The sequence below is a fragment of the Falco naumanni genome, chromosome 3 (assembly GCF_017639655.2).
Source record: "Falco naumanni isolate bFalNau1 chromosome 3, bFalNau1.pat, whole genome shotgun sequence".
NCBI lineage: Eukaryota > Metazoa > Chordata > Aves > Falconiformes > Falconidae > Falco > Falco naumanni.
Window position 1 is genome coordinate 96322202 of NC_054056.1, and position 27032 is coordinate 96349233.

Consider the following 27032-nt stretch of genomic DNA (forward strand, 5'->3'; position numbering starts at 1 on the left):
TTTCACAAGCCTGTTATCCCTGATAAGTTTTGTGGTTCACTATCATCTCACATCTCATGTGTCAAGCTGGCTCTGAGAGCTAGCTAACGCACTCAACAACTGCTGATGAAAATGAAGAACTTGAAAAATAAAATGTGACTTGCAGAAAAGCTGGAGAATTCCTATTTATGTGATTGCCCTGGATGAGTCACTGAAGTAGAAGCAAGGTGGCTTGTGGTGAGGGAAGGCAGCTGCCTCCGAGAGTTGTCATTCCAGACTATCTCATGTGTCTTGCTTGGTAGGAGGGACGGAAGATGGGATGAGAGGTAGGGAAAAACAGTTACTTAAGGTGTTCCTCCTTCACAGAGTATCTAGGGGTAAAAGCAAACAAAACCAAACCCTGGATGTAGTTCCTTGACAAGCTTAATAGCTTTGATGAAGGGAGCTGGCTATGGCAGTGGCAACATGACCTCTTTGACAGTCTCGGTTCACAGGGTAGGGGAAGGTTAAGAGACTTGTGCCTGGAGGAGGAAATGTTCAGCCTTCTCTTTTATTAATTTCAGAGTTGAATTGATTGCCATTCCTAAAACACAGTTTTATAGCAAGCAGGCATTTTAGATGATAGCACCTATTAGACACTCTCCTGATTTTGTCAGTTTTAAGGGCACCGATAACTGTGGAGTGACAAGAGATAGTCCTGTTACGAGAGATAGGCACTGACCTGAGAGGTGGCTGATGTCAGTGCCATGGCAAGTGGTCGCTGAGAAAGTCACTTAGAAAACAGATTGCTTTTGCCGAGGGTTCCTGGTATTAGAGTGGCTCTGCGGAGAAATTGTTTTTGAAAGCTGCTGTCATTCCTTAATGCAGGCCTTGTTTTGCTGAGTACAAGGTTATGTTATAACAGCTTTTCCTTTCAGTATATGGGATCTGAAAGTACTCACAATTTTTTAATGGAGTGGGCTTTTTGCTTTGACAGGTGACAGCCTCCTGACTGACAAAGGTGCTTCTAAGTTTATGCTTTGGCATTAAAGCTTTTTCATTTTCTTATAAGCAGGCTAATGGGTAAAAGAATTCCAGTTGGCTTACAAAGACACATGGATATTTTTACATTAACGGGCGTGTGTGTGTGTGTACCTTTTGTGTTAAAGTCATTTGTGGGGCAAGGAAAAAAAAAACAACAAAACAACAACAAAAACCACAGATAGGCAATGATCATGTAAGATGCTACATTCATTCAGGTGTCTGTGTTGACCTCTTTGGGGATGCGGAGAGCCCAGGGTTATGGCTGCGGTCGGAGGCTTGCAGGACTGATACTCTATTGGGCATTGGTCCATCATCAAGCACAGAGATCATGGGGCTGTCTTGTTGGCTTCACCCTCAGAAAATCTGGGGAGGGAAGTGGGAGGAATGAGAAGGCATTGCCTTATTAATTGTGTCTTTTGTGTTCTGTTGCTGTAAAATGATTGTTCACTTTTGGGATTTCCCTGTATAATTGTGTCTTTCAAAATGGCAGTGCAAGGTCTGTCCCATACAGACTTGTTTTTCTCTATCCTAATTTTTCAGGTAGCCTGAATAACGTGGTCATACACCAGAAACTAGAGCGTACACAGACACCAATAATCTCTTACTTTTCGTGTGTGGGTATAACGCCTCAGTCTCCAGAAAGATTTAATCTGTTTGCTGGGTCCTGCATTGCCCTCCATGCTGATGGCACCCTGTCTCTCTTTTCCTCTTGTTGCTCCAGCAGAACAGAGTGGATGCAGGTTGGAGTACTTCAATATGGACTATCAAGGGTGCAACCAGGAAAACCCTCCTAGAGGAAAAAGAAGCCCTATAAATCTTGAGAGGAACTAAATGTATGCATGTCCTGCAGGTCATTCCCTCCTTAGAGAAGGAAGAAGAAAGGGGGGGGGGGGGCGGGGAGAAAGAGGAGAGGAACTGAGGGCGCAAAAGACATGGGACTCCCAGAATGGACCTTCAGGGTGGGAGCAAAGTCTGCAGGAGCAAGAGGTAGAGAAATTGAAATGACAAGGCAAGGACATCCCAGCTCTGTTGGGCACATCTTTCATGATAGAGTCCTGCCCTCTTGAGCAAAGGCCTCTGTTAAGGGGTGACAGTTTCAAACTGCTGCTAGGATGAAGGCCCAAGAAATGAAGAGGAAGTGATTTCTTACCAGGGTGTTATGTGCAGCCAGTTTAAATTGATTTTGTAGCCATTATTTGTATTCCTGATTGAAATGCACAGGCTGCTACATCTGCAGTAGTTCTGACATTCCTGCTCTTGGAAGCTTTCCAAAATCTGATTGCTTGTATTATTTCTCCATCTATCTTTTCTCCTTAAAAAAAAAATATATAAAAATCCCTCCCGCAGAGAAGAGTCTATGTAAATCTAGTATTGAAGTGGCTTAGCTCAGTTCTGTGAATTTTCTTATCTAATTTTTTCTTATGTGCTCCTTTAGTCCTGTAATCACAGCGGAAGTGGACCAATATGAATGCAGAAGTATTAGGGAGAAACAAGGAGATTAAGATAGGAGGGCTTTTCAGAGTAGTGCTGTCTGCTTGATGGGAAGAGGAGGAGGAATCAGAAGGCAGCTGAGCATGGGAAGCAGGAGACTTGCTGTGGTTTTACTCTGTCAGCCAGATGAAGGACAGCGCTTACTGTCTGCCAAGCTTAATTTCAAATCCTGAATTGTGGGTGGTTTGTATTGAAAATAGGGAGATGAGAAGAGCTATAGTGAGTTCATATTGTCTTTGTTTTGAAACTTTTTAGGCATTTAGTGGTAGGAGGAAATGATGAAATGCATAACTGTTTTTTGCAATTCTGCAGTGCTCTGACAAAAGCTGGAAGCAGCACCTTGAATTTTTAGCAGTCACCCCCAGTGAGACACAGTTCTTTCAGTGACTCTTCTCTGAGCAGTGGTGAGTGACTAAATAACCTGTTCCTCTGTGTGAGTGGTGTACTGAAGTGCTGATGAATAAACAAGATTATCAGCTGTAAGAAGGTGGCAATATGGGTAATGTTTTGTCAGTCTGGAAGCCTGAAGTTTTAGTGAGGGAATGAGTGTAAAAGGACAGTCGGTCCAGCTCCACTAACGACTAGTGAACAAAATGAGAGGAGGAAGTCAAGTCTTCTTTGGACCAGTGTGGCTGCCTAGAAACCCAGCCTCAAGTATCTACCACCAGTCAGAAGTTTAAAATCTTAACATCTGACTGACAATCTCATCCACAGTACAGTCACAATTCAAGTCATCTTGAATCTTTGAAAATCCCTTCTCTGAAAAGCCTGGAAACACTGTGGAAAAAGAAGCCCCTCGGGCTTACGAGGGGTCATGCAATGCATGCTGAATGCATGTGTGCAAAAGCGTGTCCTGGCATAAATTGATTTGTGTTATCTCATTCCCTGCAGCCATTCAAAAAGACACTGAATTTGCCTTCTAATGTCTTGAAGATCTCATTTATACATTTAATTGCTACCTGGAAGGCATCTTTGGCAGGAGTGTGCAGTGAACGTGGCTGGTTTGAAATGCAAAGGTATTTTACTTAAAAAGAAGTAAGTAAAGAAAGAAACCATATCATCAGATGGCAGTGAGAGCTATTTGGAATTATGCTTTTGGTTTGATCTTTCTCAATACAGTGAAGGAAACCAATAGAAGTGTGATTTACTGCATTATAATTTTCTGTTATGGCACTACTGTTGTTTCCCAGTCATCAAAATTCTGCTGCTGCTGTTTGAGTGTTGGGAAATCCTGAAAGGGCTGGACAAAATGCAGTGAACATGTGTTTGTTATATATTAAATATAATGCTGGGAGTAAAAAATACTCTTGGGAAAGTAAGTTTAGCAGATTCCAGGTTTAGCTGGCAGCTGATCTGATCACACAAAGATTATTGGTAAATGAAACTGCCCTTTATTTCATGTTGGATAGTGTTCCGCAGCTGGGGCAAGTACCTGTGTCTCCAGGCTGCAGTGCTCAGCAGTCTCAGCCTTGATTTTGTAACAGACTAGCTGACCAAAATACTTCTGGTTTGCTGATGCTGGTTATGAGGCAAGAGTTGTAACTCTTGGCGTTATCCTCAGTGCAAAGTTTTCCTTCTCCGTGTATGGGCAGTGGTGCCTTTTGTGCCCATGCGGTTGTGCAGCTCTCACCTTTGCTCACAGGACTAGATCCAGAGGGATTTCTTTGCCTACGTGTGTGAAGACCTTGGCCTGGAGGGCATCTTCAGTAGCCGCTTAATGGACGGGCAGCAACACACAAAAACACAGTGTCTGGTACTTTCTTTTAAAAGGTGCTGTTAAGAGATGTGGTTTCCCCATTTATAGAGTAGTTTGGTGATTCACTGGAGCCAGAGATCAGGTTTTGATGTGAATGATGCATTTAACCTTGGCCACGTTACATAGGGGCAGATCCTCCTTCTCCCCCAGAAAAGGCATGCAGGCAGATTTTTGATATCCAAGTCCAGACAGAAGTGCCTCCTTGAAAGTTCTTGCAATACAGATGGCTGATCTGAGCAGATTCAAGTCTGTAACTTACAGCTTCACAGGCTCGCTCTCAATTTTAGGTTTTTCTCTCGTGCTTCCCTGCCCTGTTGAAATTATTTGTGTTAGGAGGAATTTAAACTGGATTAGACCATAGAAGAGGTGCACCCGATGCAACCTGGGTCCTCAGTACAAGAAATGGACCTGTTAGAGCAGGTCTGGAGGTTCAGAGTTTCAATTTTTGTGGATTGTAGAGATTCTTTTATGGTTCATGAGCCAGTATCATTGTCTCTTTTGGTTTTCCTTGCTGAGACAATTGGAAAATAAAATAGATCTTTGGGCCTAAGCTGCCTCCAATCAAAGTTAGCTTTCTTTTTTTTTTTTTATGGCATTGTTTTCCCTTACAAAAATATGCCTGATCTAAGTAGGACTGTGCTGTGTTTCCAAGTTAAAAAGGTGTATACTTTCCTACAAAAATATACAAGAAGCGTTTGGCTTTCTCATTCCAATTAAGCTCCATGTTGTAAGTCACTATTATTTCACCTATGTACAATTTAGCATAAACAGAGTCAAAATGATGTCATCAAAATGATTTATCTTTTTACTTCGTCATAACAGCATCCTGAAACATCTTGTGATTCTTCTGTTCCTTCCCTGCTCTGACTATCCTTCCACTTCCCTCCCACAGTCTTTATCTTTAAAGCTTTATTGCTCATTATTATTTAACAATATATGTATATAGAACAATATATTATGGGATGGAAATTTTCGTTCCTGAAGAGTTTTTTTCCTTCCCTTTTCACATCTTGTAATTGATTTTCACACAGTGGGATTCAAAATGTGCCTGGCCCTATCAGCTTTTTACTAAGTTATATAACATCTTAGTTTCTCAGCTCTCTCTAAAGGTGAAACGCAGTAGCTGCAGCACAGATGACGAGGTCAGTTCTCATACATTAAATACTGTGTCTACCCTTTCTTCACTTCTGTTACATGTCCCCCTTTTTTAATAGGAGTAAATGAATAATTTCTAGTGTATTAACATTAAAAGCTTTATATTCTCAGAATATGTGTACTTTTATGAATTACTGAATTCTAAACCAATTTTTTTCTGCAGTATAAACTGCAGAATAAATGGAATGGATGGTCAAGGAACTCTGCATTTTGTTTACATGAATTATGAGTACTACGATGTTCTAAACACGTTGTTTGTGGACACAGTTGTGTTGGAAGAGCTGTGGGGCTGGATCTGCAGGAGGTCACTGTAATGATCAGTACCAAGACAGACACTGGACTGGTGTTATGTCATTAATATTCCTGCTGCAGAGTGGGAACAAGCTTTCTGTCTGATTTTTGTATCTCCAGCTGAATCTTTGCATTGCTTAAAATATTTCGGTAAAAATGCAAACATTAATCTTACAGCCAAACTAAGTCAGCTCAGTCTGGATTTCATTTACCAAACCCTTGCATTTTTCTAGAGGAAAGTATTATTTTAGACAAAATTTGGAAAGCAAAGAGTTTCCCTTGACTCCTTGATGATTTCTGGGTTTTGACTTTGGTGGAAAGTTATTTTTTTTTTAGCCTAAACCATTCTGAAAGTGGAAATCTTGACTGCATGAAACACTGGAGCTTTCAAGGTCTGTGCTGAAGGAGCTAGTCACGGGTATTTATGCTGCCAGAATTTCAAGGAGCGGACCCTGCCTGGCACATGGAGCTGGACCAGAGCCATTTGTGCACCACTGCAACAGACAGGAGCACGGGGTGCCTGTCGGCCCTTACCCAACTGTGTGCAGTGAATGCAAATGCCAAGCAGTGCCTGTGTTCAGTTTGGATGGGCAGGAGAGTGAGGAACTCTACTGTCTTTTCCCTTTTTCAATTGCTTTGAGTTTGCTCTAAAGGCTTACATAGGTTTTAATAGGTATTTTTTGCAGGCTACTAGTATGGTAAGAAGTTACCCCCAAATTTTCTGGCATCTGAACTAAGTATAGATAAATGCAAAGGGCTGTTGAAATGCACAAAGGGAACAGAATCCAGTCACTTCATTTATTTCTGTTTATTTATGTCCCTAAATTCATCTGCTTCCTCATGTTTTTCATGTGCAAGTGAGAGGTTTTACCTATCTGTTCTTAACAGCAGTTAGCACGGCTTAGCCATAATATTTTGATTTCCTAATAGTTACTTTTCATAGAAGATTAGCCAAGGAAAAAAACCACACATTGTGAGATTAGTTAAATACGTCTTGAAATCCTGCCAATACTTCCTGAAAAGAAAATGTGATTTACTGATACTTGCTCTGCATTTAGAGGAAAAGCCTCTGATTTATATGGTAGGATTTCGAAAATCTTGAGAATTTTATTGCATGCATCTACATGCAGCTTCCATGTTTTATCTTGTATGGTGTTTTCTTACAAATTCTGATCAGGTGGTTGTTTAACAGTTCTGCCTAGAAGCTGAGCTCTAGTTAGGAAGCTAAATACATAAATGTTTCCAAACTCACTTGCCTTATTTAACACACTGTGGCCTCATCTGTCTTCCGGGCTCTGGTTATGATCACTTCCAACTGTGTTTAAGTCTCTCCTTGGCTTCTCTTTTTCATAGTCAGACACTAGCTCCTTGTCTACTGTGCCTTCCCTGTTCAGCTGCCTGTCAAGGCTCGTATCTGATCATGGGGATCTTAACCTGGCAATGCCAGACCAGCCTTGAGCTGCTCTTTGTTTTGGACTAAGGGGGAAAAAAGCCTCACTGTGCTTTGGAAAGCCACAGTACAGTGCTTTTTTGATTGAATTCTTCTTTAAATAATGTAATTTACTGTGATGTCTATAGATTGCTAGTGTCCGTCAGTGGGTGTGGCTGCAGTGTTTATAGCAATCCTGCTCTCTGGGCGTATTCATTAAAAAAATAACAATGAAAAACCTTACAGGGAAGCTGTGTTCTACAGGCTCTTGTTTCTATGTTTGTCCAACTCTATTTTGTGTCATTGTGAGTGAAAAAAAAATAATAGGAAAAGATTGTTGCTTGTCACAGGCATAAATCTAAATGGTGGTTCAAGGGAAAAGGTCATCCTTTTCTGCTGGTGAGGACGTATCTTTACTTCAGCATGAAAGTGAATTATGGTTTTAGGTTGTCTTCTTGAATCTCACTATGTACTGCCTGTAGGTCCCGCCTGCAGAAGGAAAGAGAAATAAGTGATGATGAGTCTCTTTGTAGCGTACCCAGGCAGGAGCTGCAGCCGAGCAGCAGAGGCTGAGTGCCATTACTGCCACCGCGGAAGCATGGGTGGCTGCCTGGGAGTGCTGCTAGGCTTCCCCTACCTTCCTGTTTTCTCTTCCAGCCAGTGTCTGCCCCCCCATCTGCAGCTGAAAGGTTAAGAAGATGCCCAATCTGTGGATAAAGCTTAAATGATCTCTTTTGTACTGTGGCAATGCGACTGCAGCATTTGTGAGGAATGCCCTTCTTGGTATCTCAAGTTCTTGCTGGGAGCACGTTCCTTCCTGCTCAGTCCACCAAGGCTGTGTAGTGGTAACTGTCCCTAGTAGTCAAGCAGCTGATCTGTAAATCTCTGAGAAGAATAAACTGCCTGTGCTTACTGCAATGTTGCAGAGCCAGGAGCTGCGGTCTCCAAAATCCTCTTCATGCCTCTGACAGAGAGCGCCATTGCTGAAGACAGAGCAGCTCAAACACTGCTAACCCACGAGAGCCTGCTCAAGCACAGGAGCACAGATGCAAGATGTATCCTGAAAGAATGTGAGAATTGTTTTGCTTTGGTGTTGCACAGGAATGTTTTGCTTACTGGGAGATGAGCCTTAAGGCGAGGATCTGAAAAGGCTTGTGCCATCCTGGGCACTTATTTGCCTCTCAGCCATCAACTACTTTGTGTTTATATAATACAAGTTCTTAAAGGCTTCTCGATGCTCTGCAACGTAAATAAAAAGGTTTGATATTTAAATGTTTTTATGGTGTAGCAGCTTGCTAGATAACTGTATAGAAGGATGCTAGCTGTCTGCTCTCAGATTTTAACATGTGCATGCGCCTACTGAGCCGACTGGTCCTTGGCAAACTGTGACCTGCTTCCCCAGCTGGTACAAGAAATATGGTTCTGCCATACTAGGATGCTGAAAAGAGTGCAGATACCTCAACTCCTGCAAATCTGATCTTTCTTTTCACTGTTGACATTCAAATTGACAGCTAGAGATTTACATTGCACATGTTAAAAAACAAAAAGTTGGGTGGTATCTGTTGATAAGCTGTGCTGTGCATTAATGGTCACCTCCTTCCCAGGATGGAGACAGCTGAGCCACCTCACTGGTGGTCTCAGCATCAGGCAGGGACCTAAGGATGCCACTGAATCAGGACCCCTTTTGGGAAGCTGGGAGAGACTCAGAAGTACAGAGCTGGTTTATTAAAGACTGAGCAGTAACACACTTCATCATGCTGCTCTCTATTTTAAATGAATTGACTGGGAACACTTGTCAGCAATAAGTTTAGCTCCTGAGAAAATACTGACAAACTTGATAACTGCAGTACTTGATGTCAAGGTGCGTTTGTTAAACACAATTTAAAATTGAAGCCTTCAGTCTGTACCTAACAAAATGAACTTTGCTGGTTTTGAAAATCTTTTTCCATATTTATAGATATCATTGCTATAGATACAAAACAAGAGTCCCTACCTTTTTTAAGTGAATTTCCTTCCCTAATGTTAAAGTTTTGCTACGTGGCATAGAAACAGGGTATATATTTTTATGCTAGGAAAGACTGAAAAACATATTTTGTTGTTTAACTGTTTTAAAATGTGTAAATTTTGTTAAACATACCCTTTTTTAGAGTCCTACATCTTTATTTCAATCTGAACTATGTAAGTACCAGGCTACGTATTTATTTTGCCTGTCACAGTTGTCAGGGGAATGCCCAACCTTGTCTGCTTGAGGCTCAGGCCACAGGGATGCCCGTGCCGCCCCAGCAGCCGGCCGTCCTGGCACTGTGCACAGACACGGCGCTCAGGGCGCTTGCTGCCTTGTCCAGCACATCTGGTGGTGGCAACATTTTGTGTAGTCTAGAAGTGCGTTACATTCAGTAAATGGGGGAAATCAAATTGAATGGTGACACTTTTATTAAAGACAGGCATTTTGAAATAGTGGAAATCTGCTATCTAAACCTCCGGTGGCTTCCAGCAGCCAGATACATGCTTTGATCATTGGGTCATCCATCCACAGTGGCTTGATAATGGGAGCAGAAAACCAGGATTACAGGGGAGGACTTGAAAGGACCCAAGACTAAGTCTTCTTAAGAGGCAAGAGGGAATTTTGTTTGTAAGGAAACTTGAAAAGATAAACTAGCTGTTGTAATTCTTATTTTTTTTTTTTTAAAAAAAAGCTAAGATGTGGAGAAAACTGCACTGATAGGGATGAAGGATGCCATTGAACATAATCTCTGTCCTTGCTTGAGCCACTTCATTCTCTCCTGGGGATGCTTATGTCCTGGTTCTCACTCCTGTGGCTCCTGCAGCTCCTGTTCCCTGTCCAGCAGAGCTTCCCCTGGTGCACGGTATCTTTGGCCACCAAGGCGGTGCATCAGTGCTTGTGGGGTGTGCTTGGAGGGTGAAGGCTTACAGAAATGTCTTTACAACCTTTAAAGCCTTGTGGGAACAAAGTAAAAAGTTGTTAAAAATGTTCCTCCTACTACCACAGAACTGAGAAGCAAAATAGTTGTGTGGGTTTTCTGTTTGTTTTTAATAACTAGGCACTATTTCACAACCTATCTGTTCAGATGTAGTTTCTCCTTTATATATAGATCCTTTTAGTACAACCTGTTATTAATTGGCTTATCAAGCGGTATTCCTTACTTTTTGGGATGACAAGATGTGAAAACAGACGTGCTTGTTATAGTGTTTTCTCAATAGGTGCAGTTAGGAGATTCACATTTTCTAATTGCGTCGGACGGAACCTTAACAAGGCTCTGGATCTCTGTGTGCTGTGTGGCTTCAGCATCCCAGTGAACAGAGTATGGATGGGCATCCCCACCGAGCCCTCTGGGGTGTTCTTGGAGCTCTGGAGGAAATGCCGGTAACCGCTTTGCCATGTTACTGACCCCAGGTGACAAGAGAAAGCTGGTCGGGGTTAGTTGGAGCTGAATACTTAGAGCAGGAGGGTCTCCTGCCGGAAAGGGTAGGAGGATAATTTTGTTGTTTAAGTACAAAATATTCCTGGATCTTTGAAGATGTTTTTCTGCCATCTGGTATAAGCTTGACTAACCTGATTTACGAATCAGAAATGCAAAAAGAACCAGACAGGCACTTTTTCAAACCTGTATGGCTAGTGCCCAGTGAAACTCCCTCAAGAAAAAGTAGCTTGAATGAACGTGTTTTCAGTGGAGGATGGGGTGTATATATTAAATAACAGTCACAAAAGCTAACCAATATAAAGCTTATTTTTATACAGTCTATGTATTTTCTGCATATTTCACTAAAATGCTAAAATTATACTTACTATTCAAAATACTTGAGTTACACATGAGTTGAATGGCAAAAACTCAGTTCTGCCTTGGCTATGATGATGGAAGGATTTCTCATTTTGCCTTGTTTCTAACTTGCCTTTGACAAGTTAGGTGCTCCCACAGGGATTTTATTTATATATTATTATATCCTGCAGAGGACTCTGAGAACCCATTTGTCTTCCTAGTGAGGACCAATACTAGATGTTTTAGTTTCCTCAAGGAACAGCTTCTGTCCCTTCCTTCACTGTAACAAGAGCCTGCCCTTTATGAGTTGGCGCTAGTTGCTTCATTTTGTAACGGTGGCTTTTTGTCCCATGAGGACTTACAGAAGAATATATTATGCACATTTCAAATCTCTGCACTCTTTATTTCAATGATAATCTATATTGCAAAAGTATGAAGACATATTTGTACAAATTGGGTATCTTAGTTGCCTGAGATAAGTGCTGTTTGGCTCACAGTTTAAGCTTTATCCAGTCTTGTTGTTGACCTGTATTCAATGAAGACACGTGGGTGCTTCCAAAGACTTCTAGATATTAATTTTTTTTTTTCAGTCCTAACATCTGTGTAATGTGCTGTGTCTGGTTCTTAGGAAAGTGAAACAGCAATTATTGCTTTCACAGTGCAGCCCCATAGCCCCAGTGCCTGGTGGGACACAGATAGCTTTGCCCAAAGGGCACTTCAGACCTCAGTGTGGGGATGAGTCTTGTGGCTCTGGGAAGAGGAGGGGAGGCTCCAGTTGGGAAGGGGAATTGGAAGAGTTTGGATGATTGCCTGTGAGATTTTTGCTGCTCTGGATTAACGCCCTTCCTGTACTGTGGTCTGGTGGCAGGTCACAAAGCGTGGTCTTTGCACTCTCTGCAGCATGTCCCAATGCTTGGACTAAAGACAGAGTCTGTGTTGCTGGCTGCACCTCTGGTTCCAGGACTGGCATTTGCAGCTGCCAAGCAGCGCTGTGTAACACGGTGTGACGAGGCAGGCTGCCCAGCTCAGGAGGAAGGTCACACTGGAAGGTCCCCACGTGCCTGGAGGCACTGCAGCCGATGGACTGTTGTATCTGCCTGGGTTGAGATGCTCCTGGCTGGATCTCACTCATGTTTATTATCTTTTCCCCTTTCACAAAATACCTTTACACCTCACTGAATTTTCAGTGATGAAATTAGAATGTCTTATTCCATGTATATCTTGTGGAATAAAGATAATAATGATGTATACATACATTGGTTTTATATTTTGAAAGAAGTCTTTAAATGGTTTCACTGTGTACATTTCAAGTTCCGTGAGCTACTGGGCAAGGCAGAAGAATGAGCAGATTTGCATTTCCATATCTTAGGACAAGCATATCCACAGCATGTGCTTCAAACCTGAGCTGCGGTTGCCTGCTGTGATGATGCTTATTTGTTGAGATGGTACAATTAGAACAAACAGATCTGTGGTACTGTAGGGGCATTGTAACTTCCAACCTTCTCTGCCATCTCTTTGAGAAGTTAAAAAGGCCTTTTTGCTTTCAGATTTGACTACATAAATGTATGCATGCTATGATTGCATATACCATAGCAATCTTAGGAACATGAAGTGCCCAGGGATATAGCAGCTGACTTGTAAACAACTCAGAAAACAGTCAAGCCTAGGGTTGAAATCAGAAATGTAAATGTAATTGCCTAAATTAAAGGCTGTGGATAAAACAGCTTTGTTGATGCATAAATTACTTGCAGTTAACAGAGAAAATAATTGATATTATGACAAAGTTAATTATATGGAAAAATGCTACGAATTTATATGGCTTCATTGCAAGTGAGGTATTCTGTGTCTCAGGGTATGGTATGCAGCTCCCAGGTCACTGGCTACACCTGCCTTTGAAAACTCTGAATTCAGTGTTCAGGAGAGAGAAGATGGTAATATAGGATGTGGTCCTGCATAGTATAGGATTTGTGAAAATCTCACAGTAATGTTCAAGGGAATAGGATCTGGGTGCTGGTTGCATAGGCTATAATAAAGAGATTTCAGAACCAGCTCCTTCTAATCAGGTGAAGAAAAGACTTAGTGATCCTTAAGATAGTTTGGACAGTTTGAATCCATCCTTATAAATAAAGTTGCATTAGATATAATGCTACAGCATTAATGAGACAAACAAGAATTAAATAAAAATGATTGTCGCTTTAAAACCATTATGCAGAATTTTTCTTTGCTGAATATTACAGAGCTGGAAATTTCAAGACCCATGCAAATTGTACTAAAGTAGATTTGCATAAAGCACTGGAAGAGCTTTTGTGAAAATGAAACTAGTGGGAGTTATTTAAATAACAGTGTAGCAGCTATTAACAAAATAGCAAGATTCTAAATTGTAATTTACTTTACACATCTCTTCTAAAAAAGTCCAAAATCAAGATAACTGTCAGCAAATAGTACAGCATTGCAACCCACCCTGTTAAAATCCTGAAAGAATTTATCAAGAAATTCTCATCCCTGACAAAACACACCCCCCAGTTGCAAAGCATATTACTCCCACCATGTAAAGCAGCTGTAAGATTTTATACAGCCATGGCGAAGCCATATGATCTTCGGCTCTTAATCCTTACAAAAGCTCAGGCAGGAAAAAAAACAATTATTTGTATATGCTGTGACTATTTGAGTTACGTTATGTATTTAGCGTGACTGCTGCCATCATCCTCTCCATCATCATCATCTTCATCACTTTCCCACTTCTGTGATGCCTCATCCTCCTGCAAATGTACATTCCAGTCCCATCTGTGGTGTGTAGAGCACTTTGACTCCTTTGCCCGTGGACTCACTGACGCTTCTTTCCCAGGCAATGAGAATGCCTTGTCACACTTGAACCACAAGTGGATTCTGGATTCCCCTGCTTGGAGTTCATGGATGTAACCGGGCAGCAACCTATCTATATGTCTTCTGTAAATGGTCCTCCAAGGGTTTACCTGTAGCGGTGCTGTCATGCTCCCAGGAATAATCACAAGGTTTGTGTTCATTTAAGTCTTTATTCTGTGATGTGCCCTTGAAACACGAGGCACCAGTGTTGTCTAGATCTTGTTAGGACGTGGGTTGCCTGTTCCACACATCACAAAACCAATTTTTCAATCATTTAGATATTCTTAATCTTTTCCCCCTAAAGCCTGGTGGAAACTTTGTTTTGGCATTGTTTTTTCTTAGAGAATGAGGGATGGTGGCAGTTTTCCTGCATGTGCTGGGACCACTTCCGTAAGAATGACCAGGAAGTGTAGAGAGTGTGGTTTTGGTATGCTTTCTGGTCCCTGATGTTTAACAACTGTTGTGTCTTTAAACTTGCATGGTAAATTTTGGTAGAGTGTGTAAAGGAACGAAAGAGAGTGTTTTGTATGCTTGCTGTACGTGCTCAAAGACATATGCTGGAGCTATAGAGCAAAATATGATGTTGAAATGCCACTATTTTTCTGCACATAGCTGTTGTGCACTGTTTTATTTCCTGAAGCTGGGCTGAATGTTGCGTTGCTGATACATACCTGTCACTGAATTGCTTTTTGGGCTGTGTAGGTGTGAATTCATTCCTAATCCTTTCATAACGCCACCCCTGTGAAGGTCATCTTGTTCTTGTCTTCTTGCTGTCAAATGATCTCGTAAGCTGCTTGCATTATCAGAAAACTGCTGCATGATCAACATGTGAAGTAACAGTCTGAAGAGCTTTTCTGTGGTTGTTTTTTCATTGTTGTTCTTTGTTTACTGACAGACATTTATTTTATTGGTGTTCTACTTTCTGTGTGCTTTGTGGTAGTTGGTTTTGTTTCCCTCTGCAATTCGTAATGGCCAATTCGGATTTGAACTGCAAGCGTCTTGTACTCGGTTGTGTGTAGCACTTAAAAGCAGTGGATACATAGGGATAATACGGCAGATGGAGCATGCACTGAGTGGCTCTTTCCCTGTGAGACCCTTCCATCTTCCAGCAGTCCTTGGCTCAAAGAATGTCCTTGCTGAAGTACCTGCATGTTTCACAGCGGCTAATGGATGTTTTCTGCCTGACTCATGTCACTTTTTTATACCTAGCGATACTCCTAGCCTGCACAATTATTTCCATCATGCAATTACATACTGTTCAAAGAAGTACTTTGTTGTGTTTATTTCAAACTTGCTGCTTGCCTTCATTTGGTGCTTTTTCAATCTCCTGCGGCGCAGACCCATTTGCTGCTCCGCTTTCCCACGCCTGATGGCTGTAGAGGTCCCTGTGCTGGTTCCCAGCCTGCGGCTCCTTCCTGCAGCCTGTTTTATCTCATCCCAGGAGGAACCAACAGACTCATTGTCATCACAGGTGGTTTTTCTCTGTATCAGTCTAGTCCTGCTGGCTTCTTTATGGGAGGGGATGGCCAGAGCTGCAGGTGGCGTTCAAGAGCATTAAAGAAAAGATTTTCCAGCAGCCCTCCATGGCACTGCCACCCATTGCAAGTGTGCAGAAGGAGCCTCAGGCAGTAAATGGAGCCTGACTGCAGACCACGAGCCTTTTACCTGATCCCTCTGGATTACCACAGCAGCTAAAAAATGAGCAAATGCAGATTTATGTGGAGGCTGGCGGGGACAGTGTCCACAGGGGAATAAAGTTGCTGGTTTTGTGGCTAGTCTGTGCAGACACTGGGGGTTGGGCCACCTCCTGTGTTTAAGTTGTCAGACCTTTGCAGTGCTGTGTTGAAAACAGAAGTTTACTTTTGTCCACAATCAGATAAATCTTGGCTGTCAACATCAGTTTAAACCACGTTTCTTGCTACAAAGAAACAAAATTCATAACCAGCTCTTCTGGGCATTCAAAAATACTAAATGCATCCCTGAAGAATAAGCATCACTCTTCAAATGAGTAGTTTTGCTTCTCCTGTTAACTGTGGAGAAAAATCTCTGTGATAGTCACAAGTGGTGCAAGGAGGTTTTTTGTATTCAGTAGATAAGAATGAGCTAGGCTTTCCTCCAAATCTTTGTTGCAGTAAGGGATTTTTACTTAGAAATTCAGAAGGACCAAATAGCACAGATTCTTAGCCCCTGGGATGTTTTGTATGCTTGTTTGTTTCCACCATAAATGGTTTAAACACCTTTTTTGCCTTTCTTTCAGACTGGACTGCCAGCCATGATTGTTTTAGGTGCTTTCAAGATAAGTTTAGAGAATAATGCCTCTTTTTTTTTTTTTTTTTTCTTCTTCCTTGCTGCTTTACAAAAAGTCAGTTCACAATTATAACATGAAAAGTGCATGGATGGTATTAGGAATGGAATATGTTTGCGATAGTGAATATCAGGGATGAAATCCTAATGCTCTTTAAATCTATAGCAGACTTTCCAGGGAATTCAACAGCCCCAGGGTTTCAGGACTTCCCATATCTATGGACTGCCCAGAGCACTTGGTGGTAGGTTCCCCAACTCCTGGCCCAACCACATTTTCTTTTTGAGGGAAATGGTACCAATCTGTTCAAAGTGACCCATTCCTGGGAGGTACTGCTGGGGAGCGCAGGACACCAGGTGGTCAGGAGGAGGTAAAAGCTGGAGCCGTCTGTTAGGCTGTTTCTAAGATGCAGTAGAAAACGTCAGTTGTATGCAGAGGGTGAAAAAAGAAAAAAAGTACAAGTTCAATAGCTAGTCAGTGTATCTACTTACAGGTGTGTCATATCACACAGCTTGGAGATGCGCATTGCTCCTGCATCAGCTAAATGAGCAAATCCTCTGCAATCAGTAACTGGCAGGGTGCTGAGAGGCAGATTTGGGCTTCGTGCCTCTGTCCGGTGGTTTAGAGGCACTGAGGAGTCACCACATCGAAGGTCTCAGACAACTGGAGTTATGGGGTGAGAGGTATCTATTCTGGGAAGAAACAAGATATAAATGGAGCAAATGGGGGTTTAAAGGGTTTTTAGCAATAGTGCAATGGAGTTATACAAATAGGTGTGTTATCTAAACCCCAAGGTTGCAAGCAAACACAGTATTTGCAGATCCAGTCAGAAGCAGCTGAGTAACCAGCCCCTCCTTTGGCCCTGCTTGACCTGCCACCCCCGATGGGTTGTCTCAATTAACATCGCCAGGTGGCCCTTCATAGTCATTTGGCTCCTGAATTTACCGCTTTTGCTGTGAAGGTGCCTGTCTGTTCTGACTCCCAAGGGAGAGCACAACCCTATTTTACAGAAGCCACCAGTAGCCAGAAGACAACAGCAATGACCAGCTCGGGGTTTCACACCTCTCAAGGGCTGCAGGTTTTCCTTTTTTTGTTGCATAGTTTTGCCTCCCCTGGTACTCCTATAAGTTAAGGATAGCTGCAGAAAAAGATATTTTGGTCCCTTCTACTTCAGATCTTAGGCAACTTAGGAGTTTTTCCCTGCTATCAAGTACGCATTTCCAAGCTCGACTGGTGCAGTGCTGACTTTGAAATCCTTGCTGGCATGCTTTCTGCCAGCTGTCTGCAGCAGTGTCATTTTGGGTCACACCAGGCAATATTGAAAACCTGTGTTGCCCATTGTTGAAAACTTAGTTGAAGACTGCTACAGAATACATCGAGTAAAAGATAAAAAAGATTTGCCACGGTATTTCTTATATCTTTTATTTATTTTTCTACAAGCAGACAGCCTGAAACAAAGCAAGAACAAGGAATGTGATCCCAAAGCATTTCCCATTCAGATTCTTATCTGTCAAAGAATAAATCTTGCTTCAGCCCAGCTGTGCAGCTTTAATATAAAGAAACAAAACCAAACACAGCACGAAGCCAGGAATAAAGCAGGGTGCTGGAGAAGGGTCAGGCTTACAATGAATTCATTCTCTTGGCTTCAAAACACAGAACTCAGGGTTTCTTTGCAAGACACAGTGGTGTAGTGAAGATGCAGCTCAAAGGCTGCAGTGCTTTTTTCAACCATTTTTCAGCCATGATTGTATCAATGTACGGGTCAGGTGGGCTGAGGGAAGATGCATTTGAGTAAGTTGCATGTTTTTCTCGAGTCATTCCTATAAAGTTGTGTCCTTACTTGAACGGGTGTCCCACTCAGCTGACCCTGTTACTGTGGAGTCTGGATTCATTCTGACCTTGTGTCTTTCTGTCTTTCCTGGCAGCACAAGCACTGTCACCGTGGTCTCTCAAGAACAGTTTGACAATATTACGTGCATTAGCTTTTGTGTCATGCTTGTGTTCTTTAATTGTAGTACTTCAGTACCTATGACTCCGGCAGTCTTACATTGAAATTATTTTGGATTGCAAGAGTAGATAACTTTTTGGACATCCCTTTGCTATAGGTATTTCAACTGAGTCTTTTATTAATCATAAGTCACCTGAAAAAGGCCATGTGTCATTTTTACTGCTCAGATGATAGGTATTATCCCTTTATTCCTATGTGATTCTAGAAGAATAGACACAGTATGTTTCTCACAACAATCTGGTATTCCCCACAGTGCAGCAAGCTATTTTATTATCTACCTCCACTCTGCAATTCACAGCTTTATTAATTGGACTGTCCTTCACATAGCCTTGGTGGTGAAGAATGTGTTCATAATATAGTTGAGAATATAAATCATAATGTTATTTTTCGGTTTGTATTTTTATTTAACTCACCTGCTGTCTGTCTTCCTCTGGGGCAGAGCACAGAAATGACTAATGCAGGACAGGTATACGCTTACCCATCTTTAGACCTCATTTGCCTTTTTGATTTTATATTTGATTTTATTTTGAGATTATGGAGGTACTGAACACTTTGTAGCTTCTTTGCCCACAAGTATTTTGCACAACGTAGAAGCAAGGCAGTGTAATCACAGTGGAAGCTTTGGTCTGAGATAAGAGCATTACTTCTTGAAAACTAGTGATTTTCTTCCCAAAAGTCATCCTTTAAATCTTCCAAGAGTTCTTGTGGTAAGGAATTATAGAGAGACTTTTTATATCACCTGAAATATGGCATATTCAAAAATGTAGCAGAATTTAACATCATAATGGAAGACCATTTCATTGTTAATGAGTCAGTGAAATATTCCAGCCTTCATTTTAGGTAAATACATTTAACCAGCTGTAGGCTTAAAACTAGAACTGCTCAAAACAGGGTCTCAGTTTCTGAAGCATCATTTCAAAAAACAGAACTTGCTTTTCTTCTCACACAAGGATGCCCTGCCCAGTCTTAACTTGATTTTTACATATATCAATGCTTATAGAAGTATTAATTTAGTTCATCCCAAGCTATTTTGGCTGGTGTCCCCAGTGACTCCATAGATAGGTCCCCTGACAAAGATCCTCAAAGTAAAGATAGTTTTATCACAGTGACAAGTTGTTCTTCCCATATCTGTAGGCCTCTTTGAACAGCAGGAGCTAATGTAAGCAGCTGTTATATGTGGAGTAGTAGTTGTTCATTGTTTCCCATAATGACACTTCAACAAGTCACTAAAATAAGCTACTGTGGCTACTGTACACTAAAATTAACACAGTGCACTGTTAAACCACAACCCATCGAGGCAGGATGCCACCTATATCGGAAGTTTATATGAGTTCAGGAGTAATTAAGGACAAACTAGGAAAATTAACCCCAAGAGCTAAGAAAGGCGAGCGATCTAACTCAAGAAAGCCGTAAACCAGAGTTTGCTGGAGCCTGGAGGGATGTCCTGGGGAAGGTCGCACTGTGCACCTGCCTGTACTTTTTCTAAATGAACATCTGCTTTGACCTGGTATAGCCTTTCTTATATGTAGTAGAGATAAAGGTCCCTGTCATCCTGAACTGTTTGTGTAGAGGCACTGGAGCTGAGAAGCGTTGCTTGAAATGCAAGACACCCTAGGCCTGTCTAGGGAAAGGTTGTAGGGGAAGCAGTCTTCCTTATTGGACCAGAGAAGTTAATTTCTAACTGCTAGTCCTTTCCCGGGACTAGCAATATCCCATATGAGTATAGTAATTTTGCCTTCATAGTGTCGTTCATAACATGCTACATATGCTTTGATACTTTAATGTATCTTCCAGAGCTTGATCATAACCTGAAGATTTTCTGGTCTACTAATAGCAGTAATTGTTATTATGATATTTAATCAGTTAATCTCTTAAACTAGCAGATTCCATCCTCGATGCAGGAATCCATGCTGTTTAATTGCAACCAATACATGGAGAAAAACTAAGGAATCACAGAGTTAAGAGGGAGGCTGCTTAGCATTAAATTACTACCCTAATAAAATTATCCTTTGATATTACAGAACTTTATCATTTTACTTTACTTGCTCCAAAATTTCGGAATTATTATGATCCCTTCATCTCAGATCAGTATCTCACTGCAATGCCACAAAGCTCTTTTATTTCCAGGATCAAGTCATGTAGTCAACTATATACATCTGTAGAGATTTAATTTAAGAAAAGTGTTGACAAAATCCAATGTGTCTGTAGTGAACTTCATCATAACAGAGCATTTGTCTCTATTCAATAACTCTAGAAGAGTAATAACTTCTTTTTTATGTTGCTAAAGATAGAGGAGATGCCAGAACTATGCTGATTCAGTGATGAGAGTGTACTCACCACCACTCTGAAGAAGGATTTGAGAGTTTTTCTAAGTCTCTCTCCCACAGAACTCTTGTAAAATTACTAGATTTGAGGAGAAGTGGAGAGCAAAAATGTCATTTTCCTTGACTTTATTAAGGCTTTTGACACTGTCTCTCACAGTATACTTGTACCCGAGTTCTGATGTTACATCTGGATGTGCGGATGACTAGATAAGTAAAAAACTGGTTGGATGGTCAGGCTCAGAGGATAGTGGTTAGTAAGTCATACTCTACCTGGATGCCAGTAATGAGTTGAATAACACTAATTTCTTTGGCAGGACAGAGAATTTCTTTACCTCTGTCCACTGCTGTGGCAGTGCACAAAATGGTACCTGGGCTTAGTGGGATTCTTGAGTTTTGGTGAGAAACAAAACTTTGAAACTATTGCAGAATGAAAAATGGTGTTGCAGAGCTACATCTGAGTTCAGACGATCGTAAATCAGTTCTTTTCTCTTGGGGCTTTCAGCAACTTAATGCAAATTATTTAATTTCTTTGTACTCCCCTCGTTTGTGGAAACTTAAGCCAGCAACTTAATGCTAGCTTAATTGTTGGCAGCTCACCTTCTCTGAAACGGATTAGGGATTGATCCTTCAAGCAGCTTAGCAGGCTGGTCTGTGGGCAGTTTACCATTTGTAGCTCCGTGGAGGTGGAAGTGCTGTAACTGATTGAGCAGGAGCTGAAAGGGGAAGTTAATGCAAGGCATAATTTAACACTGCTGGTCTCTGTTCTGCTGCAACATGCATGAAGTTTTGTACAATGAGTGTATTGCTGTTATTCTATACATAATCTAGGTATAAAATGATGATTAGTAATACCTTACTGCCTTAAATTGCCTTTAGATTAAAGAAAAAGTCCCAGTCGGTGGATATTAGCGGGCCAGGATGCAACCCAGTGGCAGCTGAAGCTCAGACACCTCAGCCCAGTAAATCTTTGCTTGCCACTAAGACAGCTACTGCTGAGGAGGAACAGAACAACACCACAAACACCCAAAGGCACAATCCACGGAGGAGTGAGTTGAAGAGATACTACACCATTGGTGAGTTTCCTTTCACGGAAAAAAAATCAAATATACTTATTAAAACCACAAGGTCTTCCTGTTTGGTTTTTTTTTTTTAATGTTTATTTTCTTTTGTTTAATTGCAGTTAGCTACTAAGATTACAAATGCCCACAGTGAGCATTAAGATGTTGTATCTTCATGGTCATGTCAAGCTACCCTGAAGAATTAACTTGCTTTATTTATCTTGCACCATTTAAAAGAATTTTCTTCTGCTTTTTTTTTCTTCTAAGCACAAATATTGAAGAAAGCGTTAAAGCGATTTTGGGAGGAAGGATATTGGAAGAACGTAATTGTCTTTGACAATTAATTACATCAAGTTTTGGCAGAGATTGTTTGAAAGCACCTGGTTAGAAAGGATTTCCAGTTTGGAGAGGGAGGAGGCATGCTGAGGGTGAAGGATTAATTAGGGGTTTTTCTGGGTATCTTTCTCTGAATATTTTTACTTTCTGAATATTCTTCTGCAATTTCAGCATCTACATGATTCGTATAAAACCATCTTAGGCACCCTGGAAGATGCTTCATAACTTTCTTCCTTATAAATCTTTTCAGGACTGAGCCCGAATGATTCCTGTTGCAACATTTTGCTTCTCTCCTGATAAAACTGAGTGGAGAGTGGCCTTGCAGTGTTTGTGCTGGGGTCATTAGCTCTTATGAGAGACAGATGGGCTAATGGGAGTGGTACAAACAAGAGGGATGGATGCTAGTGCTGTGGTTTTAAGAGTCAAACATTAGTAGATTTAAGAAAAAGAAATTAATGTATTTTAATTGTGGATTTGTGTGCCACTGAATTATTTCAGTATAATGTGATTACTTCTCCTGTTCCAAGGTAACTATTTGTGTGTCTTTAACTTGTCTAAAGGGTAAAGAAAACACGTGTTTCGTTAAATACCTTTCATTGTGTTATATCTGAACCCTTGAAAGTTGCTGTCGTCATAAGTTATGTTGTTTTTAAAGAAGGAAACTGCAGTAGTAATCTACACATTATGTGTTTGCAGTTTTTGGTGCTCTGCATTCAAATTGGGCTGTCTCTGAAAACTCACAGGACTTTCAATTCCCACTTAATGCTGCCAATCCCGAAATAAATAAAAATGAGGTAAAGTGAAGGCATTGATGGATTCATTAGCATTTGGACAATAGGTCTAAAATTTTACTATCAAAATCTCAAATTCCATAATCCTTGTTCAAAGAAGATTCTATTGTACCACCTGTGAGAATAGCACCCTAAAATAAATCCTTTATACTTAAGTGTGGAACATATTTTCTGACAAAGCATAATTAGATCAGTGCACTTTTTACTTTAAAAAGTATTCTGTAAGAAATACTGTTCTGTAGCTTTTTCTCTCCTCCTTCCTCCAAATAATCTTAAAGGAATATCAAAAATATGCCAAGATTGCTTCATATCTGAAGCAGGGGATGCAATGGGGGAGTTTTGCGTAAGGGTAATAATGAATGTAGAAATCTACTACATCATCAAAGTAAGTTCTTAATCTAACTCAGGATTAAAAAATATTATTGTTAAATTGGCCTTAGTTGAATGTTTTTCTGTGATCACCCAAAATATAGTCTGTGCATGGAAGCACAGACTCAGGTTTGCATTTATCTACTTGTTAAATTTGACTCAGCTGGATTTTCTTTTGGGAACCTTTACAGAATCCTTACAATGTGAACTCCATCAATGTTAGTAACCTAGAAGTGCTTCTAGTGATCACAAAGCCTGAGCACTAGTGGCTCAGGATCTAACTTCCATGCTGGAATAACAGAATGTTGTTCATATGTTTGATTACTTTGTTTGGATATTGTGCAGCACTTGGTTTGACAGACGTGTTGACTGGAAAAAGACCTCTGAAGGTTATATAGTTTCATGTCCTGTTTGAGGTGGGACATCAGCCAACACTAGATCAGAACAGCCAAAGCTTTGTCTTGCTGAGTCTTGATGATCTCCAGGGGTGGATACTCCACAGGCTCTCTGGGTATCATGCTGGAACGCGGACAGTGTCTGCATAGACAACAGCATTCATGGGCAACTTGCCTGTAAACAGATGCTAACATTTGTGAAAAATGGTTGTAGACCCTGGGGAAGTATGAAGGAAACCGACCACAAAAAAAATGGCGAAGCTTACATGTTTTCCTCAAGTATGATCTTCGTTATTATTGTACAGAGTGCTGGGCGAGGTGGCCTGGCTAGACTGACCCAGTATGGGAGAGATACTGGTTTTATGTCCTTGTATATACAGCCTTGTCTATGTGACTTGCCTAGACCACAAGGAATACGTAGCTAGGGCCAGTATTTCTGCATACTACATAATATTTAAATTTCACTTTCAGGCAAATTGAAGAAACAAGAGTTTCTCAATATCTTCACAAATGTTTAATGGCACACATTCCTGAACATTGTGAAAATGAGAGGTTTAATCTTGGACAGCACAGTACTGATACCAGATGCATGTGCTTACTGTACTGGCCGAGTTGTTCTGATACTGAGTTTTTGGCTTTGATAACCTGAGAGAAAGAGTAATTAACTTCTTAGAACTCCCATCAACTTCAGCATCCTTCATGACCTGTATCACCCCCTTGATTTAAAAGTCATTTTCTATGACTTGTGCCAAAAACTATTTCTAATAGTCGAAGTCTGATCAAATAGTTTGTTACTTTTTGCAGATGAATGTACTTACACACTTGCAATGGACTGGGACTCTAAAATAGGAAAATATTGGATTCTAATGATGTTTTGGGTACAATTGGCTATTAAATAGCTTAAACAAGCACATCAGAGCTGTTGCTGGCCTAATGCAATTACACGGGCTTTTACCTTGTTTTGCCCTTGTTTGCATGTTGTTCTCTACTAAAACAATCTGTGTCCAAGATCAAGCAACATGAACTAATCATTACTGTGATAAATGGATCAAGAAATGTGTTAGAAAACTAATGTTCTCAGCTGGCTTTGCTTCTTTTGTTTTAAAATTAGTATTCTGTTACATTAACCTTAGACCAAATTGGCAAATGACAGCATTTATGGTAGTGATTAATGCAACTTGAGCAAAGAAATGCTTATTTTCATTAAACATAGTGATCTTCAAAGTACTTTATAGATATGAGAACTGAGTTCAAATCTGGATATGTAAAAAGTATGACATCTATATTTAGACATGTACATATATACAGTTTATATGTTTTTAGATGTACATGTCAGCTTCACGTTGCCTATTAAAACTTAACTTCAAGGCCTAGGCGGGTTTGTTAATGGCTGCCCATTTTGTTGAATAGCCATGCAGCTTAAGATTATGTATAAAGAAATGTGTAACCAGCTTTATCAACTCATGGAAGGAGTAAAATCGAAACTATTTAAGTGGGTGTTTTATTATTTATTTGGCTATGCAGGGAGCACTTCAGAGATCTTTACATAAATCTCAGTCTGCTTTGTGGACCCAAAGACATGAGCATTTACCTTGCACACAGGTGCTTTGCGGAAGAAACTGTAGCAGCTTGTGTATGCTTGCAGCTGCTGGGAGCAGATACAGGCATTGTCGGCAGACTGCTCCTAAATACTTTGTAGCATCAGAAATTGTTTACAATTTTCTGTGTCACCTTATGCATACACAGATTTACCTCAGTCCTTTCAAAGTTAAATGTGTAACGACGAAGGAATATCCTGGTCATTCCAAGAGACTTTAAAATTTCATCAGCACTGCCCCTGGTTTTGAGAGCTCTCCACAAGATACACATTTTGCATTTCATCTTTCCTACAGGCTGCATCTCAGATGCTTCCCAAACTTAATGAGTGCAGTTCCACTTCTTCAAAGTGGGGCGAAAGTAGGTAAGAGAGAGAACTGGGAGGAATAGGTGATGGGGAACAAGTTGTGTGCTTGGATGAAATGAAACAGAAAATGGAGGGTTGGTGAGGGGGAGAAATAACTCTTCCATATGGCAGGCTCAGCAGTCAGGAAGGCTGCTGCACCTCCAGTGCTGAACTGGTGTGAAGAAATTGAGTGGGAGCTCCTAAATTAATAAGGCGAGTGTAGGAAAAACAGTCTGCAAGGTGGGTTGGATGAAGTTTTTTGGAGAACTCTAGAAACAACGTCCAAGACACTTAAAATAAAACCCTAAAATTAGACTTTTTAGATGCTTCAGGCACTTAAAAATCCAGGCCACTTATTTCTGAAGTGCTTATTGTCAAGCAGCTCCCTCAAAAGAGAAAAAGAAGGTATCTGGGTCTTCAGCACTGTAGAAAGTGGGCTGGAATATTATACAATGGAGAATTATATGGGTGACCTGAATTCAAAGCAGTTAAGGCTGTGTCAGCTTCATGCCACGTTCAGGCTACAGCTGCCTCTTAGGTGGCTTGCAGCGAGCCTAAGTGCAGCATCACAGCTGTGTTGCTTGTAGGACCCAGCTGAAGGGCTGTAGAATCATACTTCATGGTATGATGCCTCAGAAGATTCGTCTAGTAATTTATTAAGGTGACTGAAGTAGCTAATGTTTTTACCCTATAAAGACATACACTTGAGGTGTATACTGTGGTTGTCATCAAAGCCATGAAAGCCTGGTCTGTAGGGCTTAGATACCTCTAAGAGGATATGCCCAGTAGACTATCTACCTAGTAACTCCGGTTCTGTAGATGTAAAAGGCCTTCTTTTGTTCTGTTTGCCATTGAAATGAAACTGCAGCACTTGTGTGGAGTAAATACATTATGTGAAAAATAAGATGGTTGCATAAAAATATTCTCCTGATTCTGGGAATCGGGCAAAAGAAATCTTGAAGCAGGGCAGCGATTAATACTAGAAAATGTTCGAAGTACAGTGTTGGAGGAGAGAGGAGGAACGCAGCAATTTTTATTATACCTTCTAATAAAAGCCTTAATGCAAATGTTGCTGTACAGGTTCTGCTAGCACAGCTTATTTCGTTTAGAAGACAGCTGTCAACTGTCTCAGGAGGCGTCTTCTGTTAGTATAGCCTCTATCATCAGTGGAAGGTATTGCTGCTACAGCTACACACACAGTAGTTTAGATAGCAAACGCAAGTTATGTATATGTATACATAATATACAGCATGAGGATGCTTGGGAAATGCTAATTGCCAAAGTTCCCTCCCTTTTAGTGGTTCATTTTTAATGGAACTATTTCATGTTCCACTTGTAAAAATAATAATAATAAAAAGGAACAAGCTCTTTTCTTTTCCAGTCTCTTGTGCAAATGAGATGATCAGAAGCCTTTACAGAGAAAATGTCTTCTGCTAGCTTGACCTGGCCATACTAGTACTCTACATTTGTATATTCCTTGAATATTGACATGTTATCTATTCAGAGTAGTAGAATTAACTGATAAAATCAGTGTGGAAGAGAAATTAAGCTTTTCAGATAAACAGCTCTGAACAAATACATACTAATTGACTAAGTTTCCAAAACAAGTGCCTAGTACCTAATGCCAAATTGATAAAGGAAAAGAAAGACTTTCCTGTGGACTCATAATCTTGTTTGTAAGAGAGACCATTTCTGTGCGTAGTCACTTTAAATTTAGTGGGCTTTGTTTAGTCACTACTGCT

General features: G+C 40.8%; 1 protein-coding gene across 8 annotated transcripts in view; it reads left to right on the forward strand.

The window, feature by feature from the left end:
• Positions 1-27032, forward strand: part of OXR1 (oxidation resistance 1) — a 285831-nt gene that overhangs the window by 128177 nt on the left and 130622 nt on the right. For 6 of the 8 annotated variants that reach the window (XM_040586186.1, XM_040586192.1, XM_040586182.1 and 3 more), the window contains one exon: positions 21276-21472. In XM_040586186.1, the coding sequence (XP_040442120.1) occupies positions 21276-21472 (197 nt within the window). Of the gene's footprint in view, positions 1-2880; positions 2898-13748; positions 13915-21275; positions 21473-27032 lie in introns of those variants that run through there. The other 2 variants (XM_040586183.1, XM_040586190.1) reach the window with 2 other exon arrangements.